Raw genomic sequence first — 22583 nt, forward strand, 5'->3', positions numbered from 1 at the left:
CTACATACAATACCGCATAATGACAAAGCAAAAATAGGATTGTAGAATTTTTGCCAATTTCTAAAAAATAAATGAAATATCACAGTATTCAGACCCTTTACGACCGAGCAGCGTTGGCAGCGATTATAGCTCTAAGCTTGGCACATCTGTATTTGGGGAGTTTCTCTCATTCTTCTCTGCAGATCCTCTCTGTCAGGTTGGATTGCTCAGTTTGGCAGAGGCGTGCGGCTCCAGGAAGAGTCTTTGTGGTTCCAAACGTCCTCTATTTAAGAATGATGGAGGCCACTGTGTTCTTGGGGACCTTCAATGCTGCAGAAATGTGTTGGTACCCTTCCCCAGATCTGTGCCTCGACACAATCCTGTCTCGGAGCTCTACGGACAATTCCTTCGACCTCATGGCTTGGTTTTTGCTCTGACATGCACTGTCAACTGTGGGACCTTATATAGACAGGTGTGTGCCTTTCCAAATCATGTCCAATCAACAGTTGGACTCAAATCAAGTTGTAGAAAAACTGTTTTCGCTTTGTCAATATGGGGAATACTGTGTAGATTGATGAGGGAAAATAATTATTTGAAACTTTAATGAAGTTCATTCATGAATAATGAGTAATCTTCAGCACAGTAATTGCATTTCAATTAAGGTCTTCAACTTATTGTTAACCATTGAGATCCGTGATCTAGAGTCCAGATACGCAAACATCTTTAACCTAAGAACAATCAGAATCAACTAAAAGCACAGTATACTGTATGTGCTTTGATAATGCTAGACAGTCACACCTAACAATGTGAACCTGACAATTACATAAGAGGCACCATCCTAATGGTAAAACAGATTATAGTAACCGGTTGTACAGTCATTGCCTAAATTAAATCATAAGAGGCAGCATGTGACCACATCCTAATGGTAAAACAGATTATAGTAACCGGTTGTACAGTCATTGCCTAAATTAAATCATAAGAGGCAGCATGTCACCACATCCTAATGGTAAAACAGATTATAGTAACCGGTTGTACAGTCATTGCCTAAATTAAATCAGAATGCTTGATGTTAATCACTACTCCAATCTCCAGGCATTCAACGTTCAAAAGGATCTAGAATGAAAGTTTCCCCAAAGATTTTCACTTTCCAATCCCACAGCTTTCGTATATTTAGAATATGGTCCTCCTTGTGTATATTTTTTAAAGGATTTTTGTCAGTACAGCGGGAGATGTAGAGAGGGTGGCCGAGGTGGGGCTGGGACCTCTGTCTACAGGGAGCATATGTGGTCCGGTATCGGGAGCTTAGACCGCTACACCGGATCCACTACACATGCAGTTATTTTTATTGGCCAGTCTTGGTGAACACCTATTAACTTCGAGAGAGATTTTGGAAGACAGGTCTCTTTTGTTAAATAGACAGCTATATTAACAGTCCAATTCATTGCACAATAGCAGTTGGCTCCAGTTGGCAACCTAGCTAGTCACCATCTGGTTAGGCGTTTCCCTAGTCACAAGGCAATTCTGCTTAGCCTTCTGTGTGAGACTGGCTACCTCATTGATAAGGAGGAAAAACAACATGTTATATGAACATTGAGGACACCTGCACACACACACAACACAATGGACAATATCTCTCCCCCAGAACAGATCAAATTCCCTAACACCTTATCTCACCACTAGTTTAACTGCATGTCTGACAGAAACAGAGATCGACTGAAAGGGAATCTGATTTTATTATTGCGATTCTGTCAGCACATTTTCAGGCAATCCCCTACGTCTGAAAGCACCATGATACTATTATGCTGTGTGTTGAATTCTATTTATATTTAGGGCTTTCTATAGCTGTAAAGCCACAATTCATTGTTTCCATTCACATTTCATTATTAAATGTATATTATTCTGTACATCACGACTGTCATTCACACATATAGGAAAAGTAAATCAGTATAATATATTATTTTAAACAAACGTACGATAGACAGACAAACACAGACACAAGCTAATACCTTGGCTACAATAATGATCATATCAATCGTTTTAAACTAGTGCTTATTCTGGGAATAATCTTCTGGTCTAGGCATATCTATGGAGACTTGTTGACCCATGGATATACATGGACTTCATCACGAGAGACTGACAGAGAGAAATAAAGGTATCTAGAGTCACATCTCGACTGACAGTCACCTAGGAACTATAGAAGAAATCTTGGGTTGCATTCCAAAAGGCACCATATTCCCTATTTAGTGCACTACTTTGACCAGGGCCCACATGTAGAGCACTATGCACAGAATAGGGTTCCACTTGGGATGGATGTAAAATGATTAACACATTTTTATTCACGACTTTAAAGGATTTATATGTTAAAGCACCTAGAATAGAACAATAACAATACAAAAATAACACTGCATAATAGTACTGTAGTATATTATATATTTATATTTTTTTTACAGTATCCGAAACCATTAGTTTTGATTTGTAATTGACCATGGGAAGAGGAGCTACAGCATAAAGACCACAATGTTGGTTTATCTATACGTTTGAATTAGGGTCGTATTAATTAGTGCACATCGTACCAAAACGTTTTTCAACGGAAAACAAAAACAGCGCTTCTTATTGGACAAATCAGGTTAGGCCACTCTCCATGTTGGCCCATTTCCTTCCATATGGTGCGTAGTGAATGTGACCCAGGTGTTGATTTTAGTTTACCTATCCCAGAGAGTTGGTAGCTCGTCCTGCAGATCAACATTGAGCTCATCAAACACCTTCTGGGCTTTTTTCAACTCGTCCTCTGCCTGAAGAGAGAAATACATAACGAGGGGGGAAATATTAACATCTCTTTCCTGCCATAACCAGCACCTTGAAGATGAACTGCACAAGGATCCTCTTTTACACTTGAGACACAGTACTTTACCCGTCGTGTACTGTCGTGATGCTCTTAGAAGACTGCCATAAGAATGACGTAACCTGACGTCCAGTATGTTAATGAACACCCACTTTCAATTATGGTTGGAGACTAGGCTGTTGTTAAATGGCTCTAGTCTGTTGGGTTTACATCACAAAACTATTGGAAAGGTGAACTATTATAGCATATGAGGTATTTTCGTTTTGGTAAAAGAGTTGTGTTCCTCTTCACTACAATGGTAAAGGCGGACAGAATAGCACATTGTTGCATTACTGCACAAGACTTACCTTGGAGACCTTCCGATCACTTCTATTGACCACCGCCTGAATGGTCTCGAGATGGTGCCGTGCACTATCGTAGTCAATTAGCTTTCTGCTTCTTTTCGCCACACGGATCTGGCGGTGAGTAATTACCACACGGACCGGTTTTAATACAATACAGTAGTACACAAAGTCCTTCCCCTAAGCAAACGTTCCAAGCATAAAGGTGTCAACAGGTTCTGAGGCTGTGACCCAAATGGAACCCTATTCCATTTATAGTGCACTACTTCTGACCAAGGGCCAGGTCAAAAGTAGTGCGCTACATAGGGAATAGGGTGCCATTTGGGATGCACAGTGAGCCACAGGGAAAAAAGCCTGAAATCTCTCTAAGTCTTTGGGACCGTGAGCATATTACGAATATGCCGGAATAGCTAATAGCTAATTTATTACAAATAGTGCTGTACTATAAACAATATTGGATAAATAAATGACAAATACATAGCTAGTGTTTCAACATTTATCAATTTGATTGAGTTGGTCAAAGGCAAGAGTCAACTCGTGTAGCCCAGGACTGCTATTAGTTTCTATGACGACAGAGCCAAGGCTAAGCTGTTTTTATGCAGTACACTGTACCTTGAGGTCGGGGAACTGTTGCAGGTACGTGTCCAGTGTGATAAGTGATGAATCAACCAGCTTCAGATGGAAGTCCTCCCATAAGACATCACAGCTCTAAAAGAGAGACACAGAGAAACATTTCAGTTAGCCAGATGCTGAACAAGATGAGAACAGGCATATGGTGTAATATACAGTCTACCTACATTTAAAGTTTTAGACATTATTAGAACCTTAAAGTAGTCTAATGTCCAGATGAAACCACTTCCCATAACATCTGTTATGTAGATCCAGCCATATGCCTCCACCACAAATGAATAGAAAATATAAATGAACCAGGAAGTTAAGACGGCGCCAATCTTTTCCATTAATTTGGGATTGAGGCATATACAGTTGCTGCGTCTACACAACAGATAGTCTGGAATGTTGACATATCGCAACATTTGTCTACTTTTGAGATCTGAAAACATCTGACAAACTTTAATTTAAGAGCGAAATGTCCCTCAAAAGCAGTATCTGTATTATGCAAAGGTTCAGTAGTGCATTTAGCTTGCTATAGTGTACATACATATTCAAATAATGTTTCTATTTTTGTCTCATGTTCAGCATCACACACTCAGTGTCCCTGTTTCCACAGACTCCCAAAGGGTTTGTCTTCATGTATGTTGTCGAGCCGCTTCATGGGGTGATATCAGTGCCAATAGATTCAACTCCATCACAGTGATTGTATCCCATCACAGTGATTGTATCCCTATGATAGAGTTTACAGTGATGAAGGGGGTAAATGAAAAGGTGGATGCTAAATACATGATGTTCTTCCTGCAACAGTTGTGAGTGAGATGAATTAACATACAGTGCCTTCAGAAAGTCTTCACACCTAGGGCTGTTACGGTGACCATATTACCGCCACCCCGGTGGACACGAGTCATGAAGACAGTCAAATTCCACGTGACCGTTTAGTCACGATAATTAGGTTTATCCAAGCTCTGGTGATGCTGATGGTCAATAGTAGCCTACCAAACGTGCTAACTGCCTAGTACTCAGCACTCTAATGTCCCTTTAATCTGTCTGATATCAATGCAAATGTCATCGAAAATCTAATCAAACACTACATGAGAGCCCATGAGCTCATGTTGTGCAACATTTCTACAGGCTATGCAATTGAGCGAGAAAACAGTGATGGCCTCTATTAAAAATAGGAGGATCCCATCAGCTTTCTATAGGCTAGGCCTACTATATTTATTTCTCAACTTTCCTTATACACATTGCTTATCTATACAACAGGAGTATAGCCTACCTGGCCTGCATGGAAATAAACCACAGGAAAAGAGGAAAAGAGTACTTCATTTGCTATTTAAGTGCAGAGATGACATGTATTTTTCCCCTGGCCCTGTTTCAAGACAGGTGCATGATAACGGTCCATTCTAAATCAAAACAAATTTCACACATATATTATTTAGTATATGTAAAGACAAGATTAAATCGAGAATAGTCTGATATTAGACTATGACTTGTGAATTTTATATTATCACTTGTGAATGACGCCCAGCGTAAGGCAAGAAACATGAATCATAGTCGCACACCTCATGTAGCCTAGCCCATAGGCCTATATGTTTTGATAAGGTTTGTATCACAACTAAAAGTGGCCAAATAACTTCTTAAAATTAAGCACATTGATCCGCTTGGGGTGTAAAGCCTAACTGGGATACATGAGCAGTGCGTGAGAGTCAAGCTTGGGGAAAATAATTTCACCATAAAAATGCACCGTTACAATAAAAGCATTACATACATAAACACAGTTACGGTCACTTTTGACAATGGTGTTTTCCTGCTAATGGAACATATGCTTATAGCCTACTGCCATGTGCACATTGATGCACTTATAATGTGAAGAAATAACCTAATAGTTCATCAACATTTTAAGATAAACGTTCTGATCTGTTACGTCAGCCACATTGCGTAAAAACATATTTTGCTTATGCTAGTGGTTGTATTATTTGAGATCTATCGCATCCCACAACTGTCCCAGACTATGGCTGTGTTCGAATACCCAAACTAACATACTGTATGCTACATACAGTGCCTTGCAAAAGTATTCGGCCCCCTTGAACTTTGCGACCTTTTGCCACATTTCAGGCTTCAAACATAAAGATATAAAACTGTATTTTTTTGTGAAGAATCAACAACAAGTGGGACACAATCATGAAGTGGAACGACATTTATTGGATATTTCAAATCAAAAACTGAAAAATTGGGCGTGCAAAATTATTCAGCCCCTTTACTTTCAGTGCAGCAAACTCTCTCCAGAAGTTCAGTGAGGATCTCTGAATGATCCAATGTTGACCTAAATGACTAATGATGATAAATACAATCCACCTGTGTGTAATCAAGTCTCCGTATAAATGCACCTGCACTGTGATAGTCTCAGAGGTCCATTAAAAGCACAAAGAGCATCATGAAGAACAAGGAACACACCAGGCAGGTCCGAGATACTGTTGTGAAGAAGTTTAAAGCCGGATTTGGATACAAAAAGATTTCCCAAGCTTTAAACATCCCAAGGAGCACTGTGCAAGCGATAATATTGACATGTACTAGGAATGACATTTAGCATGAAGTCACCCAGGTGTCCCACACAAGTTGCACCAAATGTACCCAAGTGGCCCGAATTGGTGAACAGTGCAAAACAATTCTAACACACAAAAAATATACATAATGTTTTAAAAAATATTAGAAAAAACGAGGCAAACTGAACAAGTTGTGCAGGTGATGGCCCCATATGAACACCACTGGAGGCAGGAGTAGAGGGGGCAGAGGTAGAGCGAGCAGCTTGGCACCGGGGGCTCCCAGTCGGAGTCGCTATCACTGTGAAAGAAAATATTTAAAAATATTTGTATTGTATGAGCCTTTTATCATCACATAAAATAAACAGATATGTATTGTATAGAGCAGAGGGAACAGTTACTAAGGTGACTATAGCCAATGTGTACTTTACACATTTCATGACACATTTCATTGCAAATTGCATTTCATAAAACGGCATGAGCACTTACCCGTCCAGAAGTAGTCCTGTCTTTGCAGAAACAGCTCTTCAATGTTTGAATCATAGCACTCAAAGATTCCTCAAACAAAAAATCTGTCTCACTTTCCCCATCAATCTCTTATATAATCTGGTGCAATTCTGTATACTTAGACTTGGACTTTGCTCTTCCTGATTTATTCTCCATGATGTCTTCAATGAAATCGTTAAAAAAACACTTTCCAAAATACTACTTTCCAAAACACTGCTGTGCATAACAAGCGTGACTGCAACTGCTCTGATGGTCAATGGCGAGAATGAAGTTTGTTACGCGTGCGTTTACAAACAAGGGATGGTGGTCCAACCCATAACCATCACATACTGGCGTTTACCTCAGCTATTTGGCTATCTACCCAGCTAGATTTCAAGAAGATCAGTGGTCATTGGGCAGAAATACAGTCAATCAACAAAGCTTTGCAATGAAGTCATTGCTCGTTGTCTTCAAATCAGTTCACTTTGGTCAAAACTCCCCGCAAAAAAAACAATCACATTTGGCTGTGTTGCAAACATCTAGAGGATTGCAATGAAACCAACTATGACGAGATAAACAATTGAAAAAGTTGACTGTCAGATTGTCCATTTGTCAGTTCAGAGCGTTGTCAGATTTTCTGTTTGTCAGTTCAGAGAGTTGTCAGACTGTCCGTTTGTCATTTCAGAGCCTTCATTGGCAGAGTAGAGGGCTGGGTAGGCAGGATCTGTCCTTCACACCAATGAAACCGGCTTCAGCTCTTTGTAAATCATGGACCGCTGGCTTCAAACGGAGGGCTTGGAATGGGTGGAGAAAAACAATCACAGCAGTAGGGGAATGGGCCAGTCTACTTGGACCTCTGCCTCATCTTTCGCCTTTTACGCTTCAGCCTGCGCATACGCTTCTTCCTCTACTTTGCTCTCATCTTGTGGAGATGTGTCTCTACAGCAAGGACACCAAATTGAAAGAGCACGGAAATAGTGTCTACTGCTTGTATACTTCGTATTTTGGCGAATGTAGGATGACATCCGAGAACTTTTGGCATACTAAACTCAGCAAAAAAAGAAACGTCCTCTCACTGTCAACTGCGTTTATTTTCAGCAAACTTAACATGTTTAATAGTGGGTTACTCAAAACTGTAACCGTTTCCTCATGTAGTCTTACAGCCACATCTGTTTCTGTTGATTGCTGTAATATGAACAATAAAGTTGTATTGAATTATATTGTATTTCATTGGGCCCTCAGACGTGGATTGATTATCAGCTGTGAACAAATTCACTGGTGACTTGATGGAACTATCAGAGAATTTCAATTTGGCTAAGAGGAATTTGACCGAAACATAAATTCTGGTTGAACTATGCCTTTAAGGGTGGCAGGTAGACTAGTGGTTAGAGCGTTGGGCCAGTAACCGGAAGGTTGCTAGATCACATCCCCGAGCTGAAAAGGTACAAATCTGTTGTCCTGCCGCAGAACTAGACTGTTCCTAGGCCGTCATTGTAAATAATAAGTTGTTCTTAACTGACTTGCCTAGTTATATAAAAAAAATTAAGGGGCACTCTGGTCTTTTAGTTAAACAATCACTACTTTCAATGACTAGATCATAACTCCCCACATCTCAGAGAACATTAGTATATTAAAAAGTGTAACTGACAGCTTTTAAACTACTTTGCAGATATGAAACAAACAGACAATCATAACATCAGTAAAACATATCAGATTCCCAGTTTATGCTGCAAAACCAACTTCACAAGAGGTTTTAAAAATAGGTTCTATTTGACTCAACGCTCCATGATGTACACTAAGCCATTGTTGGTAGAATAGATGGATGCAGTTCAATGCATAATTAATATAATTCACCAATACATTTCTTGGTTGTAAATAATGGCTGGACTGGTCTTTGTATTCATATTTATTAAGGATTCCCATTAGCTGCTGCCAAGGCATATCTACAATACAAAATCCATGTGATTGTCTGTGTAGAGTGCGTGTGTTACGTGTATGTGTGTCTGTGCCTGTGTGTGTGTGTGTCTCGTCACAGTCCCTGCTGTTCTATAAGTTGTATTTGTATCTGTTTTTTAAAATCTGATTCTACTACTTGCATCAGCTACCTGATGTGGAATAGAGCTCCATGTAGTCATGGCTCTTCGTAGTACTGTGCACCTCCAATGGTCTGATCTGGACTTGGGGATTGTGAAGAGACCTCTGGTGGCATGTCTTGTGGGGTATGCATGGGTGTCTGAGCTGTGTGCTAGTAGTTTAAACAGCAGCTCGGTGCATTCAGCATGTCAATACTTCTTGCAAAAACAAGTAGTGATGAATTTAATCTCTCCTCCACATTGAGCCATGAGAGATTTACATGCATATTATTAATGTTAGCTCTCTGTGTACATCCAAGGGCCTAGCCATGCTGCCCTGTTCTGAGCCAATTGTAATTTTCTTCAGTCCCTCTTTGTGGTACCTGACCACATGACTCGACAGTAGTCCAGTTGCGACCAAACTAGGGATGTAGGACCTGCCTAGTTGATTGTGTTGTTAAGAAGGCAGAGCAGTGCTTAATTATGGACAGACTTCTCCCCATCTTAGCAACTGTTGCATCAACACGTTTGTACTATGACAGTTTACAATCCAGGTACATTGTTTTGCTGCCTCCATCCATTCAGGATGGTTCAGTTTCTACTCAATATAACAATGTAGAAAATGGATGGCTGTAAATAAGTCTGGGAATGTCAGTACAATCAAACTAGCAAGGACCCAAGTCAGTCATAACGTGGCTAAAAGGCTAGTGCACGTGTCAAATACAAGGCCCGCGGGTCAAATAGAACACACAAGTCAGTATACTGTAAATGAGTCAACAGTTGAGTCCTCTGCTTCATGAAATCACAGCCTGATGCGCTCGCATCGGTGAATTAAGTTCAATTGCGCTGCTTTCGTGTGTCCTTACAGTGGGACAGTGTACAGACACACGCCACAGTTCTAGCTTGACAATGAATAACTAAAAAACAACACCTGCAACAACACACCATGCAAAGGAGATGTAGGCATATTGCAGCAACATTTGAGCAGTAGCCCGGCTACTCAACTATAATACATTTTGAGTTCACCATATAGCAATGCTGCATTCAACCGCACTGGTGCAGTGCAAAAAAAATGAAAACCGTGTTTTAAAGTTTAAACAACCATTTAGCTACATTTTTGTTATTTGGAGTTATAAAATACTTTTTGATTAGGGTCGCAGCATACACTACATGACTCAATGTATGTGGACACCTGCTTGTCGTCAAACATCTCATTCCAAAATTATGGGCATGAATAAGGAGTTGGTCCTCCCTTTGCTGCTATAACAGCCTCCACTCTTCTGGGAAGGCTTTCCACTAGATGTTGGAACATTGCTACGGGGACTTGCTTCCATTCAACCACAAAAGCAGTGGTGAGGTCGGGCACGGATGTCTGGCAATTAGACCTGGCTCGCAGTCGGTGTTCCAATTCATCCCAAAGTTGTTTGATGGGGTTGAAGTCAGGGCTCTGTGCAGGCCAGTCAAGTTGTTCCATACCGATCCCGACAAATGTTTTCTGTATTTAGCTCACTTTGTACATGGGGGCATTGTCATGCTGAAACAGGAAAGGGCCTTCCCCAAACTGTTGCCACAAAGTTGGAAGCATAGAATCGTCTAGAATGTCATTGTATGCTGTAGTGTTAAGATTTCCCTTCATTGGAATTAAGGGGCCTAGCCCGATCCATGAAAAACAGCCCCAGACCATTATTCCACCTCCACCAAACTTTACAGTTGGCACTATGCATTCGGGCAGGTTCGTCTGTCAGACTGCCAGGTGGTGAAGTGTGATTCATCACTTCTGACAACGCGTTTCAACTGCTACAGAGTGGCGGCAAGCTTTACACCACTCCAGCTGATGCTTGGCATTGCACATAGTGATCATAGGCTTGCGTGTGGCAGTTCAGCTATGGAAACCCATTTAATGAAGCTCCCAACGAACAGTTCTTGTGCCAACGATGGTTCCAGAGGCAGTTTGGAACTCGGTAGTGAGAGTTGCAACCGAGGACAGACAATTTTAACGAGCTCCTCGCTTCAGCACTCGGCGGTCCCATTCTGTGAGCGTGTGGCCTACCACTTTGCGGCTGAACCGTTGTTGCTCCTAGACGTTTCCACCTCACAATAACAGCACTTAGTTAATTGTGGCAGCTCTTGAAGGGCAGAAATCTGACGAACTGACTTGTTGGAAAGGTGGCATCCTATGACGGTGACGTTAAGTCACTGAGCTCTTCATTAAGGCCATTTTACTGCCAATGTTTGTCTATGGAGATTGCATGGCTGTGTGCTGAATTTCATACACCGGTCAGCAACGGCTGTGGCTGAAATAACCAAATCCATTCATTTGAAGGGGTATCCATACTTGTGTATATACTGTGTAGTGTAGTATGTACATCTGCATGCATAGCATGAAGTTCTAACAAATATTATGCATCTCTGCTTTGTTTTAATATGTTAAAATGCTACATACAGCATCCTATGTACAAAAGTGGGCATTAAAAAGGGCCATTCATTTTCTAAAAAAAACAATTGGCAGTTTGGGTTGTTATCTAGCTAGCTAACGAGCTGCTGCGAGGATGTGATGCCATTGGAGGAGTGGGTAAGTGACTTGACTTTTTCCCCTCGTATCGTTTTTCAGTGGCTACAGTAGTTAGAGATGCAGGTGTCATTAGGTTAGCTTGCAAGAAATGTGAATCGCTTTGCAAGCTAGCTATGCTGAACTTGGTTGGGACAAGCATGCATTGGCAGGCAAGCTGCAGAAGCACGGGCAGGCGACTTACTATTCCCTATCGTTTCAGTGCAAGTCTGATGGCCAACAAGCTTAAAGTTTGAAAGGGTTTATCTAATGTTCCCTCGTTAGAGTTTAGCTTATCTCGCTCTGGCTAGCTCTAGTTGATCTTGTTGTTGTCGATTTGCATAGGCAATTGAGGGAGAGACAGCCTACCTTTTCATGGTTGTTTGATCAATAGGACTGAAGTTCCCAAATGTAAGAGGACTCCCGTGGTGTTTACATTTTAGCAGAAATACATTCAAGTGGCTTTTGTAAAATGCGTTCTAATGATCTAAAGTCGCGCTGTTGCTATTGCCTGTAAACACCCAGTCCAGTTCAAAGTGAATGATGGCAAATGGCTTACTTGCATATAGGCCTACTGTAGCTCTGGTTGGCTATGGTGCACTGGTCTGCGCAGACTCCGGTCCTGGACAAGACAGATGTTTTTATTATTTCTTGCCGTGTCTATTTATTATCCAAACGCATGGCCGTTTTCCCACTGTATACTGCTATAGAATGTTCACATTCCCAAACATTCTATGAATTTACGAAAATTACCATATGTAAGTGCTCGTTCTTCCTGTGGGTGTATATGACTTTAATACGATTTCATGTTGTAAAACACTGTCACTTCCACTTTAAATATTGCAGAAATTCATTCAGTTGGTATCATATCTCTTTACTGCTTTCAATAAAGCATTTCTTTAAAATTGAAGGTTTTATTTGATTCCAAAACGATCATTTATTCCTCCCATGATCAATATTGATGGATATTGTCAGGGTGCTATTGTCCTCTTGACTTGACTCAGTTCAGGAAATGGGTCAGTGTCTAGTATGCTCTATGTATGCTGTTTATGTACACTACCTTGACTCAGTTCAGGAAATGGGTCAGTGTCTAGTATGCTCTATGTATGCTGTTTATGTACACCACCTTGACTCAGTTCAGGAAATGGGTCAGTGTCTAGTATGTTCTATGTATGCTGTTTATGTACACTACCTTGACTCAGTTCAGGAAATGGGTCAGTGTCTAGTATGCTCTATGTATGCTGTTTATGTACACCACCTTGACTCAGTTCAGGAAATGGGTCAGTGTCTAGTATGCTCTATGTATGCTGTTTATGTACACCACCTTGACTCAGTTCAGGAAATGGGTCAGTGTCTAGTATGCTCTATGTATGCTGTTTGGCTCTGTCATAACCTCACATGTAACCTTGACTCAGTTCAGGAAATGGGTCAGTGTCTAGTATGCTCTATGTATGCTGTTTATGTACACCACCGTTCAAAAGTTTGGGGTCACTTAGAAATGTCCTTGTTTTCCATGAAAACGTACATGAAATGAGTTGCGAAATGAATATGAAATATATGCAAGACGTTGACAAGGTTATAAATAATGATTTTTAATTGAAATAATAATTGTGTCCTTCAAACTTTGCTTTCATCAAATAATCCTCCATTTGCAGCAGTTACAGCCCTGCAGAGCTTTGGCATTCTAGTTGTCAATTTGTTGAGATAATCTCAAGATTTCACCCCATGCTTCCTGAAGCACCTCCTACAAGTTGGATTGGCTTGATGGGCACTTCTTACGTACCATAGGGTCAAGCTGCTCCCACAACAGCTCAATGGGGTGACTGTGCCGGCCACTCCATTATAGACAGAATACCAGCAGAATTGTCCTGTTGTAGGAGGAAATTGGATCCAACTACCACAGGGTATGGCATGATGTTGCCTTCCTTCTTCAAGATCCCTTTTACCCTGTACAAATCTCCCACTTTACCACCCCCAGACCATCACCCTGACCTCCACCATGCTTGACAGATGGCATCAAGCACTCCTACAGCATTTTTTTCTGCATCTCACGAAAGATCTTCTTTGTGATCCGAACACCTCAAACTTGTATTGTCCATAACACTTTTTTCCAATCATCCTCAATCTTTTATTTTTATTGGTCAGGCTGAGATATGGCTTTTTTTTGCAACTCTGCCTAGAAGGCAGCCTCTTCACTGTTGACGTTGAGACTGATGTTTTGCGGGCACTATTTAATGAAGCTGCCAGTTGACGACACTAATGTACTTGTCCTCTTGCTCAGTTGTGCACAGGGAATCCCACTCCTCTGTCTATTCTGGTTAGAGCCAATTTGCGCTGTTCTGTGACGGGAGTACAACACAGCGTTGTACGAGATCTTCAGTTTCTTGGCAATTTCTCGCGTGTAATAGCCTTAATTTCTCAGAACAAGAATAGCCTGATGAGCTTCAGAAGAAAGTCCTTTGTTTCTGGCCATTTTGAGCCTGTAATCGAACCCACAAATGCTGACGCTCCAGATACTCAACTAGTCTAAAGAAAGCCAGTTTTATTGATTCTTTAATCAGGACAACAGATTTCTGCTGTGCTAACATAATTGCAAAAAGGTTTTCTAGTGATCAATTAGCCTTTAAAATTATCAACTTGAATTAGCTAACACAACGTGCCATTGGAACACAGGAGTGATGGTTGCTGATAATGGGCCTCTGTACGCTAATATAGATATTCCATAAAAAAAATCTGCCATTTCCAGCTACAATAGTAATTTACGACATTAACAATGTCTACACTGTATTTCTGATCAATTTGATGTTATTTTAATGGACAAAAAATGTCCTATTCTTTCAAAAACATTTCTAAGTGACCCCAAACATTTGAACGGTAGCGTATGTTCTGTGTATTTATTTATAGGGCATAATGCACATGAATCAACATCAATATTACAATAATGCAACAACCATGTAAATGTGCTGGGGTTTAGCCAAAATATCATTTGCACCCGTAGTCCCAAGGCATCTAAGGACAATTACACAACCACAATACAAATACTCACTAAAACAATACAACATACCAATAATATATAATTCAAACAAAAACAACAACACTATCATCAACTGTCGTTTTATATAGAGGAACCACAGATAACTCATGTGTACAGGTTTGGATAGATTTTTAGCCATGCTTTCAATTCAAATTTAAACCTAACTTTGGATAATCCAAACTTAACAACCTTCTTCAGATGTTTCTTAAATGTCAAGTTCGAGTCCAAAATTAAACCAAGATACCTGAAGTTAGACACAACTATCAGATTATCCCCCATTAATAACATGAACAGCTGGTTGGGAAGAATCAACGGATTTCTTACAGAAGTACATACAAACAGTCGATATTTAGATGCAGGCAAGAATTTGTCATGCATTTAGAAACATGTACCATAGCATCAGTTAACTTGTTAACAACCAATTGTCAATGTTTTGTGTGTACATACAGAACCGCATCGTCTGCATACTGCATGTTAACTTGTGGGCAAGCAAGTGGGAGATCATTTATATAGATGGTAAACAGAAGAGAGCCTAATATTGACCCTTGTGGGACCCCAATTTTATAGTAAAGAGAGTCTGACTGAGTGTCCCCCAAACAAACACTGACTTATGTTTGTCATAAAGGAAAACATCCAACTAATGACATCAGTGGACACATTAAGGGAGGATGGTTTGGATAGTTGAACCTTATGATTCACAGTATCAAGGACCGTTTTAAGATCCAAAAAGACTGCACCGACTTCACCAATGGTTAGATCTGAATCCAAATGGCATTTTATGTATGGAGTTGCCCTGAACTTGGTGATCAGTCAGACGATCAGCTACTTTTGACTGTAAGAATGCTTGTATGTCAGTACATTTCCACCAGTGTTGGGTTTAAAACAGATATAACAGATAAAACAGATTTAAAACAGGTATCACTGCAGCAGACTTCCAAGCATTGGGGAAGAACCCATATTTGACAAGACAGATGAACTAGATGTACAGTTGAAGTCGGAAGTTTACATACACTAAGGTTGGAGTCATTAAAACTCATTTTACAACCACTCCACAAATTTCTTGTTAACAAACTATAGTTTTGGCAAGTTAGATAGGACATCTACTTTGTGCATGATGCAAGAAATTTTTCCAACAATTGTTTACAGACAGATTATTTCACTTCTAACTCACTGTATCACAATTCCAGTGGGTCAAAGGTTTACATACACTATGTTGACTGTGCCTTTAAACAGCTTGGAAAATTCCAGAAAATGATGTCATGGCTTTAGAAGCTTCTGATAGGCTAATTGACACAATTTGAGTCTATTGGAGGTTTACCTGTGGATGTATTTCAAGGCTTACCTTCAAACGCAGTGCCTCTTTGCTTGACATCATGGGAAAATCTAAAGAAATCAGCCAAGACCTCAGAAAAAAAATTGTAGACCTCCACAAGTCTGGATCATCCTTGGAAGCAATTTCCAAATGCCTGAAGGTACCCCGTTCATCTGTACAAACAATTGTACGCAAGTATAAACACCATGGGACCACGCAGCCGTCAGAGCGCTCAGGATGGAGACTCGTTCTGTCTCCTAGAGATGAACGTACTTTGCTGCAAAAAGTGCAAATCCATCCGAGAACAACAGCAAAAGACCTTGTGAAGATGCTGGAGGAAACAGGTACAAAAGTATCTATATCCACAGTAAAACGAGTCATAGATCAACATAACCTGAAAGGACCCTCAGCAAGGAAGACGCCACTGCTCCAAAACCGCCATAAAAAAGCCAGACTACGGCTTGCAACTGCACATGGGGACAAAGATCAAATCATACTTTTTGTAGAAATGTCCTCTGGTCTGATGAAACAAAAATATAACTGTTTGGCCATAATGACCATTGTTATGTTTGGATGAAAAAGGGGGAGGCTTGCAAGCCCAAGAACACCATCCCAACAGAGAAGCACGGGGGTGGCAGCATCATGTTTTAGGGGTGCTTTGCTGCAGGAAGACCTGGTGCACTTCACAAAATAGATGGCATCATGAGGCAGGAACTGGTTCTTCCAAATGGACAATGACCCCAAGCATACTTCCAAAGTTGTGGCAACAAAGTCAAGGTATTGGAGTGGCCATCACAAAGCCCACAAATTGCCCTATAGACAATTTGTGGGCAGAACTGAAAAAGCATCTGCGAGCAAGGAGGCCAACAAACCTGACTCAGTTACACCAGCTCTGTCAAGAGGAATGGGCCAAAATTAACCCAACTTATTGTGGGAAGCTTGTGGAAGGCTACCCGGTAGCAATGCTACACTAAATTAGTATTTGGTATATAAACTTCTGACCCACTGGGGATGTGATGACAGAAATAAAAACTGAAATAAATCATTCTCTCTACTATTATTCTGACATATCACATTCTTAAAATAAAGTGGTGATCCTAACTGACCTAAGACAGGGAATTTCTACTTGGATTAAATGTCAGGACATGTGAAAAACTGAGTTTAAATGTATTTGGCTAAGGTGTATGTAAACTTCCGACTTCAACAGTCTCATTCCAGACCTCGCAGGCCGTCGGTCGATAAATAAACAAGCAAGCCGTCTGGTGAGTATCAATTGACCTTTGATCCATAACACATTCATATGGAGTTGGTCTCCCATTTTTTTTTATGCTGTCTATGTATTCTCTATGTATGCTTGGCCGAGATAGAAACATGCTCACATACAGTATGTATTATCTACCATTTTAGATAATTTTGGACTACAGCGTGTGGAGCCGTGGTCCAGTGGTAACACTCCTGGTTCCATGCATATATGCAATTTTCTGCCTGAGACTGGGGTCCATTTGTACTTACTTCTCACTACTTCTCCACTGTTTCTAATATTTTTGTCAATAAAGCATAACAAAATATGAAAGGAGAGTGACTCTCCTGTCTCCTTTAAAAAATGTAATAAAAATATAATTATGGACCACAAGACTATAGCGATTGCTGTGGCTTCGGCTAATGGAGATGCAAAAAATTAAGAAAGAATTTAGGCTAACATGATTCATTTCAGACTAAAGCAAAATCATAAATACTGATAAGTGATCATGCCTCCCCCAATATAAATTACTGACATACAGGTATGAAAACCCCAGAGAGAATCATGACTTTTGAGTGAACCCTCCTAGCCTCCGAGTATCTGGAGTGAGCCTTCCTAGCCAATCACAAGTGGTCGCATTGAAAATCGACCATTACCAATGAACGAAAGACTGAAAGAACAGAGGGATATGAGAATGAAAGAAGAAGAAAAGTAGCGCTCACCTTCCCGATGCTCAAGACATCGTCCTTCCCGTGCCAGTCCGGCTCGTAGACTTCATGTAGGGACTCTGTCAGGTTCATGGAAGCCTGTTGCATTGCTAGAAGACACCATCAACATGATAAGAGCCTCAAACAATCCATCGGACCAGGTTCCCAGACACAGATCAAGGCTAGTTCTGGATTTAAGAGAACTTCCAATGAAGATTATCCATTTCGTACCCTCTTGGAATCCAGGATAAGGTGTAAAGCAACCCAATACCACTGTACTGTCCTACCAAACAAAGAAAAAAATGATGATCCAATCGCTTTGATCAGATGATGGAGATCAAAGTGATCAGCATCAAAAAAGAAGACTGAACACTGCCATGTTGACCTGGGGCTGTATCCACAAATCATCTCAGAGTATGAGTGCTGATCTACGATCTGTCCATATAATCGTATTCATTATGATCGAAAAGGAAAAACTGATATTAGATCAGCGTCATAGTAAACATCATTTTAGTCTGTAAAAATAGAATAGTTGTGCGAAAATATCAGCTTGATTCCCCTTGCAGCTGCTGACTAGTCATAATGGAAAAAAAATGTTCATTTGTATATTTTACGTTTTAGTCATTTAGCAGACATTCAGTTAATGCATTGAGGTACGACAACCACTTGTGCATTCTCCTTTCAATGGAAGAATGGTCTAAGATGCCCCCCCCCAATGTGTTCTTCTATTAGTTTTCAGATTTTTGTTTAGCTTCATTTAGTTTTCTGATCCACATTACTAGTTTTTATTTACTTTCAGTTTTATAAAAACATTTAGTGTTAGGGACAGAAAGTTGATCATTCTTGGGAGGCTCGGAGCCATTTAAGTGATGTATAGTTTTTGTGCTTTTGGTGGTCACTTTCTGCCAGTGTGGGGCAGTAATGCAGGTTTAAAGGTAGACTCAGTGAGATGACGTACCGTAGATGCACAAAATAAACAGTTGTAGTGGGTAGACAACCAGGAGCGTTCTCCACTCTTTTGGTCCCGTAGCTACCACGTGGTAGCAGCACATACGCAGACACTCCGTGTGAGAGCAAAGTTTAGCCTTATGCTCATCTCAATGGGCGCGTTCCAGCAGATCAATTTTGTCAAGTCGCCACCGCCTTTCAAAGTGTGTTGCATTCTGGGGATACATTTCTTTTCCTAACTTGCGCCTACATGTCAACTCCATGAACTTTGCAAAAATCGTGTGATCAAAGGTCATGAAGTTTTGACTGCAGTTGACTGCATTTGCTCTTCACCAACTTCATTCTGCAGCTATTTCCTGCATTCTGTACAAATGTGTTATTCAATGCGTTTCAATGGGCTACAGCAGTAAAGGCCAAATGCAATGTTTAAAATGATTGTGTAAATACACTAAACGTTTAGAGTCACTTAGAAATATCCTTGTTTTTGCAAGAAAAGCAAATAAAATAACATCAAATTGATCAGAAATACAGTGTAGACATTGTTAATGTAGTAAATTAATATTGTAGCTGGAATATCTACATAGCAAAACACCAGTCTCAACGTCAGCAGCGAAGAAGCGACTCCGGGATGCTGACATTCTAGGCAGAGTTCCTCTGTCCAGTGTCTGTGTTCTTTTGCCCATCTTAATCTTTTATTTTTATATGGCTTTTTCTTTGCAACTCTGCCAAGAAGGCCAGCATCCCGGAGTCACCTCTTCACTGTTGACGTTGAGACTGGTGTTTTGCGGGTACTATTTAATGAAGCTGCCAGTTGACAACTGGTGTCTGTTTCTCAAACTAGAAACTAATGTACTGGTCCTCTTGCTCAGTTGTGCACCGGGGCCTCCCACTCCTCTTTCTATTCTGGTTGTAGCCAGTTTGCGCTGTTCTGTGAAGGGAGTAGTACACAGCGTTGTACGAGATCTTCAGTTTCTTGGCAATTTCTTGCATGGAATAGCCTTCATTTCTCAGAACAAGAATAGCCTGACGAGTTTCAGGAGAGAGTACTTTGTTTCTGGCCTTTTTTAAGCCTGCAATCGAACCCACAAATGCTGATGCTCCAGATACTCAACTAGTCTAAAGAAGGCCAGTTGTATTGCTTTTTTAACCAAAACAGCAGTTTCTGCTGTGCTAACATAATTGCAAAAAGGTTTTCTAATGATCAATTAGCCTTTTAAAATTATACACTTGGATTAGCTAACACAATGTGCCATTGGAACACAGGAGTGATGGTTGCTGATAATGGGCCTCTGTTCACCTATGTAGATATTCCATAAAAAAACTCTGCCGTTACCAGCTACAATAGTCATTTAAACATTAACAATGTCTACACTGTATTTCTGATCAATTTGATGTTATTTTAATGGACATAAAATGAGCTTTTCTTTCAAAAAACAAGGACATTTCTAAGTGACCCCAAACTTTTGAACAATATAGTGTATTTTTTTTAATACCTACAATATTCCTAAAATTCCAAATCAAATGGCTAAATGATCAATTTTATGACCATCTTAAAATAATCCCATATGTTAGCTTAGTAGATATTGTGATCTAAGGGCTTAGGCATACAGAAGTTAGGGTGTTTTTATGAGACTCGAGAAATGTGACCAATGACATGACAGTGGATATATACAAATAAATGTGACATTCACACAACAACAACAAAAAAGCTTGAAAACCCCATTAGAAAACAAAGACTGAACATAATTATTTCATTTTGGAGTCAAATATAATAGTTTCAGTATATATACATTATTTTATATCAGTTCACTAAAAAAATTGTTTGTTGTTGTTTTAGTTTCTAATAATAATCTTGAGACGAACAACCACCGATATAAACAAAAACTTCTGACATTTTTTAGAACTGTTTTGTTAGCATTTTAATGGCTATAGGGAAGGCTGGTCATGTGGGGATGTTCCTATTGAAACATGTATATAGATTTACGTTGCTAACTTTTTTAATTAGTAAAGATTAGAACTCAGTCAGATCAAGAATATAAGCATTCTGAACTTTGACCAATGCTGGGCGCAATATTAAGATGTTGACCTGTAATTTATTATCTTTATTGTGTAGAAAATAGATATTTTTTTAAATAATATATATTTTTTTATAATTCGAAAAAGAATACCAAGGTCTGGACGTCGGTGTCCTCATGTTGACCCCTACCTTTTAGAGAGAACAGTTATTACATGTTCAACAAAATCTCTTTCTCTGAGCAATTGTATTACTGTCATGTCTTGTTATGTCTGTTCCTGTCCTTTCTCTTCACTCTGTCTCTCTCTGCTGGTCTTTTTAGGTTACCTTCTCTGTCTCTCATTCTTCAGCTGTTCTACATCTCCCCTAACTAGCTCATTCACTCTTTCCCACCTGTTCCCTCTTCCCCCTCTGATTAGGTCTCTATTTCTCTCTCTGTTCCTGCTACTTTCAGTGTCTGATTCTTGTTTGTGTTTTTGATGCCAGAAGCAAGCTGTCGTCCCGTTTGCTTCCACCTTGTCCTATCCTGTCGGAGTCTGCCTGGCAGGTGCATCCTGCATTATACTAACGTTCTTTTTGTTCCATTGACTACGTTGGAAGAGGATTTATGCCATTCCTGTTTTTCATTAAAGAACTCTGTTTTCTGTTAAAACCGCTTTTTGGGTCTTCACTCAAGTACATAACAGAAGAATCAGACCAAGAATGGACCCAGCGGCTCCGGACCCTTTTCACTCCGCCGTCGAGATCCAGGGAGCGATGCTAGGCAGACACGAGGAGGAATTGTCTGCTGCTCGACATGCCGTTGAGACCCTGGCCGTCCAAGTCTCCGACCTCACAAGACAGGTTCACCAACTCCACCTCGATCCACCGACCACTTCCAGGGTTTCCGAGTCTCCGGAGCCCAGGATCAACAACCCGCCGTGTTACTCTGGGGAGCCCACTGAGTGCCGCTCATTCCTCACTCAGTGTGATGTGGTGTTCTCTCTCCAGCCCAACACTTACTCCAGGAGCGCAGCCCGCATCGCCTACGTCATTTCTCTCCTTACCGGACGGGCGCGTGACTGGGGCACGGCAATCTGGGAGGCGAGGGCTGAGTGTATTAACCAGTATCAGGACTTTAAGGAGGAGATGATACGGGTTTTTGACCGTTCTGTTTTTGGGGAGGAGGCTTCCAGGGCCCTGTCTTCCCTATGTCAGGGGAATCGATCCATAACGGATTATTCTATTGAGTTTCGCACTCTCGCTGCCTCTAGTGACTGGAACGAGCCGGCTTTGCTCGCTCGTTTTCTGGAGGGTCTCCCCGTCGAGGTTAAGGATGAGATCCTCTCCCGGGAGGTTCCTTCCAGTCTGGACTCCTTAATAGCTCTCGCTATTCGCATAGAGCGACGGTTTGATCTTCGTCGCCGAGCTCGTGGAAAGGAGCTCGCGTTCTCCGTTGCTCCCCTCTCCACATCACTGCCACCTGCCGCATCACTGCCACCCTCCTCCGCCGGCTCGGATGCTGAGCCTATGCAGCTGGGGGTATCCGCATCTCGGCCAAGGAGAAGGAACGGAGAATCACCAATCGCCTCTGTCTCTACTGCGGCTCCGCTGGTCATTTTGTCACCTCATGTCCAGTAAAAGCCAGAGCTCATCAGTAAGAGGAGGGCTACTGGTGAGCGCAACTACTCAGGCCTCTCCTTCTGGATCACGCACTACCTTTCCGGTCCATCTCCGCTGGCCCGGTTCATCTGCTTCCTGCAGTGCCTTGATAGACTCTGGGGCGGAGGGCTGTTTTATGGACGAGACCTGGGCTCGGGAACATGACATTCCTCTCAGACAGTTAGGGGAGCCCACGGCCTTGTTCGCTTTAGATGGTAGTTCTCTCCCCAAGATTCAGCGTGAGACGCTGCCTTTAACCCTCACTGT

At 41.0% G+C, this 22583-nt stretch overlaps 1 protein-coding gene across 6 annotated transcripts in view; it reads right to left on the bottom strand.

Annotated features, from left to right (window-relative positions):
* amph (amphiphysin) overlaps positions 1-22583 on the bottom strand; it is a 122666-nt gene that overhangs the window by 52732 nt on the left and 47351 nt on the right. For all 6 annotated transcript variants that reach the window (XM_064942891.1, XM_064942883.1, XM_064942862.1 and 3 more), the window contains exons 4-7: positions 17729-17823; positions 3775-3870; positions 3169-3276; positions 2686-2771 (exon numbers count right to left, since the gene is read on the bottom strand). In XM_064942891.1, the coding sequence (XP_064798963.1) occupies positions 2686-2771; positions 3169-3276; positions 3775-3870; positions 17729-17823 (385 nt within the window). The remainder of the gene's footprint in view (positions 1-2685; positions 2772-3168; positions 3277-3774; positions 3871-17728; positions 17824-22583) is intronic.

Source organism: Oncorhynchus masou, chromosome 3 (genome assembly GCF_036934945.1).
Source record: "Oncorhynchus masou masou isolate Uvic2021 chromosome 3, UVic_Omas_1.1, whole genome shotgun sequence".
In the NCBI taxonomy this organism is placed as follows: domain Eukaryota; kingdom Metazoa; phylum Chordata; class Actinopteri; order Salmoniformes; family Salmonidae; genus Oncorhynchus; species Oncorhynchus masou.